The sequence below is a fragment of the Hemibagrus wyckioides genome, linkage group LG09 (genome assembly GCF_019097595.1).
Source record: "Hemibagrus wyckioides isolate EC202008001 linkage group LG09, SWU_Hwy_1.0, whole genome shotgun sequence".
Classification (NCBI taxonomy): domain Eukaryota; kingdom Metazoa; phylum Chordata; class Actinopteri; order Siluriformes; family Bagridae; genus Hemibagrus; species Hemibagrus wyckioides.
Window position 1 is genome coordinate 4,217,798 of NC_080718.1, and position 6,998 is coordinate 4,224,795.

General features: G+C 42.1%; 1 protein-coding gene across 1 annotated transcript; it reads right to left on the reverse strand.

Moving 5' to 3' along the window:
• LOC131359418 (protein phosphatase 1 regulatory subunit 37-like) lies at positions 1 to 6,025 on the reverse strand. Its single transcript, XM_058399291.1, has 5 exons — positions 5,905 to 6,025; positions 5,698 to 5,798; positions 5,020 to 5,139; positions 3,214 to 3,361; positions 1 to 194 (listed from the first exon to the last, which is right to left on the reverse strand). The coding sequence occupies exons 1-5, from the start codon at positions 6,023 to 6,025 to the stop codon at positions 1 to 3; spliced, it is 684 nt and encodes a 227-aa protein (XP_058255274.1).
• Between the last annotated feature and the right edge of the window lie 973 nt (positions 6,026 to 6,998).

Consider the following 6,998-nt stretch of genomic DNA (forward strand, 5'->3'; position numbering starts at 1 on the left):
TCATGTAGGGGCAGTTTGGGACAAAGAAATGGCCTTACCCGAGTCTGATACGGCGTTATTGCTCAGGTCGAGGGTCAGGAGAGTGCGGTTGTATTTGAGAAGCTCTCCTAACTGCATGGAGTCGTGGAAGCTGTTCAGCTCGTTGTCACACAGGTAGAGTTCCTGCAGGGCGATGTTCTTCTTTAGAGCGCAAACTCCGAGAAACAAAGGGGAAATAATCTTAACATGTGTAGCTGCTCGGACATATTATTTTCAAGTAATAATAAAGGGGGATTTTTAATTCTTAGGATGGAAGTAAGAGAGAACAAAATGAGATAATACATCTCGGAATATATATACATTTTTTTTGGTACTGTTTACATCATCGTTATCAACATCAATTTGTGTCCTTTCAGAAAAAAGGCCGGCTTTTTTTTTTTTTTTTTTTTTTTTTTACAGGCTTTTTGTCCGTGGCCTCACACGGTCCTGCTGTTCGGATCAATGCGCCAGATCCGATCAGACCCTTTCGGTCGCATGCCGAATGCCAACATGGCCATCACACACAGCAGGAAGTGAATAGTGGGATCGTTGGATTGATCGGACAGACTCCAGCGTGCGAGCTAGCAAGTCCCTTAATCAGGGACGCGCCCGATCGATGGCGATGATCAGCAGCTGGGCATTCTAGCGAGAAGCACGGGGGGCGCCGGCGCCGCACCAAAATATCAAACAGATCCAGGCTTTGCTTCGAGAAACGGAGCAGGATGTGCCGCTCGAGTCCTCCCGCTCATTTAAGGTCCCCTCACACTGCTCTCGCTAATGGAGCATGTCCAGAGCAGCCCTCGCTCTCCTCCGCTGAGACATTACTGCGATCAAACAGATGCAACTCGGCTCGATGTGGACATTAAGCCAAAGGGACAAGGGCTTGACAAGTGTACATGCGATAAAAGCTTAAGAAAAACAGTGAATGGGGGAGCGGGAAGTTAATAGACCTGGACTTCTTCAAATTCTCACTGTCTTCTTCGGAACTTCTTCTACACTGTCTTTAAAAAAAAAACCTTTTTCTTTAAACACCAAGACATCCGCATTCTCAGGTCTCCTGACATTCATCTGCTCGAGTCCCCCTGGTTCCCTCAACAAAAATCAGAAGTGTTTTTATTTCTTTTACACAACAAAAATTCACCTATTAGAATAGTTTATTATAAGAACGATGCATCATGCTTTTTTATCCGTTTATAGTTACATTGAATGTCGTGGAACGTCTGCTAAACGTCTGGTTAACCCTCACCTCCTCTTTTTTTTACTGTCTGTTGAGGTCAATAATACAAAAAAACGACAGGAAAAAAAAAATAAATAAAAAAACATCCAGAGTGGGTCATGATGCTGTGTCTCCAGAGCACTCAGTGGTCAGTGTTGTCTAAATCTATGTTCATTGCTGTGCTCTGTATAGAATGTGAATAAAGGAGAAATTTCAGACTGCTTAACTAGCCATGCCTTCTCGTACCTAACGCCACTTCCGCCAGCCGCTTCCAAGTATTACATTCTTAAAGGAGCTAATATTACTGTTACAGTGGCCGCTCGCGGCGAGCTGGCCGCAGAGGCTCTCACACGGATCGGTGCAACAGCGTGTAAACTGACAGGCAGAAGATTAGGACATCTAATCCTGGCCGAGTCTGACTGTTAGGGTCACGGGGCCAAAATCTGCCACTCCTCTCGCTGTTCTTCTTCATCTGTTCCTGCTGGCCGGGGCCGCGTACGTACGACACACACACACACCTTATTCCAGGCCTATTACCTAGCCAGCAGGGGCAGGAATACACAATAGAGAGTCAGAGGCCATTATTTAACACTTAGGGTACAATTTAGTTCAAATCCTTTCTAATATAATGTATTTCTATCTAAATCCTATATTTCTCAGAAATTATGAATGAATGTGTATCTAATGTCAAATTATACAATGTATATAATGTCAAATATCGCATACGTAATATGTAATACTTCTAATACATACGTAATATACGCTCCGAACCCTGCTTTTAAGACGTTTGGAAGCACGTGTCATTCACACGTGTAATTTAGAAGCCAGGTTATGAAGAACAGGGTTATAAAGAGCAGCGTTAACGCCACATCGCGTGCCGAACGCGTTCAGAGTGAAACCATATGCTGTTAGAATGTAGACACTTGGAAACAGAATCACAAATGAAACAGAGCTGAAAAGCAGGACGTAGCAAGACCTCACAAAAACGGCTTGATAGATCTGTAGAGTCAGAAGTGTGTGTGGAAGCGAGAGGGAAATACGCTGAACTGTGCCACAGAAAAAATAGCAGAAGTTCATTTTTATCAAGCTGTGAAAGATAACAAAGCCAGTGAAAGCATCAGAGATGAGCCGCTATTTAAATCGCTCGCATGCAAATGAAGAAGAATTAACCCAGGATACGTAAGAGTTGTGTGAAACGTGAAAGAAGATATCCCAGGATTGTTTTTTTTCTTAGGATTTTAGAATGAACCAGTGCAACTATTATACGTATGAAAAGCTGTAGTTTTAATATTTATACATACAATATGTAGACATGTCAGATATGCGGCTTGCTTTTATAGGAAAATGATCTATTTTCTATAATTGATATGGTGAAGCTTTATATTACACCGATCAGGCATAACATTATAACCGCTGACAGGTGAAGTGAATAACTCTGATGATCTCCTCATCATGGCACCTGTTAGTGGGTGGGATATATTAGGCAGCAAGTCAACATTTTGTCCTCAAAGTTGATGTGTTAGAAGCAGGAAAAATGAGAAAGAGCAAGAATTTGAGCGAGTTTGATGAAGGGCCAAATTGTGATGGCTAGACCACTGGATCAGAGCATCTCCAAAGCTGCAGCTCTTGCGCGGTGTTCCCAGTCTGCAGTGGTCAGTATCTATCAAAAGTAGTCCATCTCGCATCTTACAGGAACGTCTGCTAACATCTCGGTGCCACATACCACAGCACACCTTCAGGGATCTAGTGGAGTCCATGCCTTGAGGGGTCAGGGCTGTTTTCGTAGCAAAATTGCTGCCAATATTAGGCAGGTGGTCATAATGTTATGCCTGATCATTGTAGGTGCCAGTTAAACAAAGAGTTCTGAGGACGATTTTAGTGGCTAACAGGAACTAGTTTGTTTCTCAGACATTCCAGGGTTTTTAAAACAGTTTGTGGTGTCTTTCCACAAGGAGAGCGTGTATGTAGGACAAGCATACCGAGCATGAAGAGCGGCTTTCCACTCAGTCCAGTGTTTTCCAGGTGCAGTATTGTCAGTCTGCTGCTAAGGAGTGCTCTGGACAGCGCTTGTGCAGGATAATCCTCGAAAGGGATGTTACAGGCATCCAGCCTCCACAAGTTTCTGCTCTAAATAGGAGAGAGAAAGAAACCTCACTCATTCTGCCCTTGCTGTGGCCTGGCCTCCGTTTCTTCCTCCCTTTTCATCCCAGCGCAACCTGTCTGAAAGATCCGAAGCGTCAAAAACATCCTGTGACGCCGTAGATCCGACGGCCATCGTTATTCTCCATCCCCTAGTCTTCAAAAGTGTCCAGATTTTTTTTTTCCTCCCCCTCATCCCTTTCTTTTGTTGTTGACGGATTGATCTCCTATAATATCGCCTAAGAGCACGCCTTTGGTTTGACCGTCGAAGTCCGCAAGAACCACGAGGGCGTAACTCGTCTGTCTTTCATCTAGAGACGCCGCTAATTGAACATAATATCGCCGTGAACTAAAGTGAAGTGTAATGATAGCCATTAAAATCAAAGTGTGAACACAGCAATATCCCGCCGTGCGAATATTTTCGTCTCTGATGCATGATAATTCATTACTTCCCCTGCGCTTGGAATACAAATCAGATCAGAGGATCGAAGGCGAGAGAGCAGAAAAGGCGTTGAAAAGTGACTCGCTGCCTTCTGACTTATAAATCAATGCAAAGACAAAATTACATGTCTTATTTTTCATTAAAACTGTGTTAAATATTTATATATTAAAAATAGATTAAGTGGAGGAGGTCTGCAATGTCACATGAGGGGGGAAAAAAAGGCCAGGGCATTATGGGAAATCAGTCATTGACTATACTGCTGTTCCCAATCCGGTGCTCGGAAAGTGTCCTTCAATTAATAATCATTTCTTTGAAATAAATCAATAAACTATTCGAATCAGTTCATCTTTACCTATACGTGTCACAAATACTGAATAGAATTCATTTGTATGAATATACACAGTTTGGAAATGCTCCTGCTTTCCTAATTAGCTTAAAATTGCTGAGTCATTAAGCTAACAGCAAGTGAAAATTAGCTGGCATTTGGGACAGGTTTATATTAGCACAAAGTAAACAACAACAAAATAATAGCAACAACAGCAGCATTAACACTTAAGATTCTGTTCCTCGTAAATTGTTAGCTAGGTTTGCCCACTCGGCTGGCTAGCCGTAGCCCGACTTTCATTTTCCTTTTGGCCTAAAAACATTTGAAATCAGAATTTGAAGTGAATTTAGTGCAGAGTTAGCTTTAAAATGAATCTAAACAATGGTTAGACTCTAGAATCTGCCATCTGAACGCTTTACATATTGTAATTTTTGAACTACTATAAAAATATCGCTACTTCCTGGAGAGGGTTTGTATCAGTAGATATTATGATGTCATACTATGCAAACGAAGCAAATCCAAACTAACACACATTTGCTTAGCAGCACAGCTAGCGAATTTAGCTTTCTGGATTGTTTCCTCATCATCATCCTAATGTTATTGTTTGCTTGGTTGTTTGCTGAAAAAATTGTAGCTAGAAACTGTAGCTGTTTGAACACCAGAAGTATTGGCACCCTTATTGGTAAAAATAGGCTTTAAAAGAATACAGGTTCCCTATAACCCTGCTTTGTGGATGCTTCTATTCTGAATGTTGTGGTCAGAAACGTGCACAAAATGCCATCAGACACATGTGTTGCAGCTGTAGCATTTGTTTTGTCCACTTTTCTGGCCAACACGATATTCGATATTGTCTGAAATCCAGATGTGTCCCTTGCGCACCTGTATGAGTAACCGTGAGAGGGCCTGCCATCCTGAGACTCCCATACTCTTGTTACAGGAGACATCCAGATGTGTGGCTGATTCATAATACGAAATCATATCCATCAGCGACGAGGCTCCCTAAGGAAAGAAGGATAATACCTGTGTTCTTTTTTATATACCAATTGTTTTAAGGCTCTTTTTAAAGATTTTTTTTTAAGTTTACTTATCACTTATGTTAGAGCAGCTATACACGTCGTTCTTCACCAGCATTTATTTTTCCATCTTTTAAAAATAATAAGACTCCATAACATAATCTCATAAATAATCTCACAAACATAATCTACATAACATTCCAACCATTCTATGTAGTGAACTTACATGTTCCTCTAGCCCCGCCCCCTGCAGGCGTATACTTACACGCCCCTAATTTCTTACAACTTGCGCCATTCTAACACCTTCTGACCAATCAGAATCAAGAATTCAACACCTCTATGGTTTATAATAACATTCCAACCATTCTATGTAGTGAACTTACATTTTCCTCTAGCTCCGCCCCCTGCAGGCGTATACTTACACGCCCCTAATTTCTTACAACTTGCGCCATTCTAACACCTTCTGACCAATCAGAATCAAGAATTCAACACCTGTATGTTTTTTTTATTATAACATACCAACCACTTTATGTTCTGAACTTACATTTTCCTCCAGCTCTGCCCCCTGCAGGTTGATCAGATTAAACCGGACAGATTTCAAAATCTCCTCCAGAGACTCGCACGAGCGGTAATCCAAACGAACACCTAGGGGAGGAAATTTCAAAATAGAAATAATCAGGAAATAAAACCAAACAGCCAGTCTTTTGCTGCAGGAGTCCAATGGCATAAAATCAGTCTACGCCAGTGACACACGCTTTGAGTTCGGCATCTCCGCAGATGTCGCTTGGTGGTTGGCGTTCATTAAGGAGCAAAGGAACGTTCGACACGGACGCGATGGCGTTCCCCGCCACACAGAGGAGAATCAAAGTCATTTTTCAGGAACTTTTTTTTCAAACAAAGCCTAGAGAAACACTTTGATGGTCACAGCGGTGAATCTTTATTGGACCCCCATCCCCTCATAAACTCTTATCTTCGTGGTCGGGGAGAAGCCAGATCTCTCACTGCCATGTGCTGGAGAGATGATAATTTATTCATCATTAGCATAATCATTTGTACATTTTTTCTTTTTTTCTTTTTTTTACAATAATCACTTAAGTGCACCCTACATAGGGGGATCTGAAATCCCATTTTTCTAATCCCCTCTGCCGTTCTCTGATAATGATACCGCGTCTCGGAGTCAAGATGTCATCAGCGTGTGACAGGGAGCAGGAAGCTGCGAGGCGCTGACCGCCGTTTAAATCTGCCACACGCTCATATCGATATCAAGAACCGGCGTTCTCCTCATCAAAGGGACTGCGGGTTTAATCCGAGCCCTGCAGGAGCCGGGTGCAGATTTCAATTAAAGAGGCTTGACGAAGTTTCTGATGCTATCTCTATATGCAAGATTTAGGTCCAGTCCCAGATGACGGGATCAACGGGAAGCGGACGCATTTCCGGACGATGTAGCCCTCAGAAGGAGCAAAGAAACAAATCTGAGCAGCAAAAAATGAAGGTCCTGGGGCGGATGCTGTAATCCTGGCTAGGAGGCCGGAAGCAGGCTCGGTGGAATTTGCTGTATCTGTGTCTGTCTGTGGAAATTACATGGCAGATAGCAATCCTGGCTTATGCTAAGCGCTAAACTCCACAGGTCGGGTTTAAATGCTACACTTTGAGTGGATATTGGGAGGCACAAAAGATTAGAGTTCGAATGATAGCTGGGATGCAACTGCGTACAAATTTATTAATCAGAAAGAATGTTTTTTTTTATATTTATAGCAGTTTTCAAGTAGATATTTGCACAGCAAACACTAATGATTTTTTCTTTTTATTATTATTGTTATTATTATTAATTTATTTTTGTTTGTT

Coding starts and splice junctions, on each gene's coding strand:
- LOC131359418 (XM_058399291.1), bottom strand. CDS start 6,025: ATGACTTTGATTCTCCTCTGTGTGGCGGGGAACGCCATCGCGTCCGTG. Junction 5,799..5,904: donor AGATGCCGAACTCAAAGCGT/GTGTCACTGGCG, acceptor TTCCTCCCCTAG/GTGTTCGTTTGGATTACCGC. Junction 5,140..5,697: donor GGGCAGAGCTGGAGGAAAAT/GTAAGTTCAGAA, acceptor TTCTTTCCTTAG/GGAGCCTCGTCGCTGATGGA.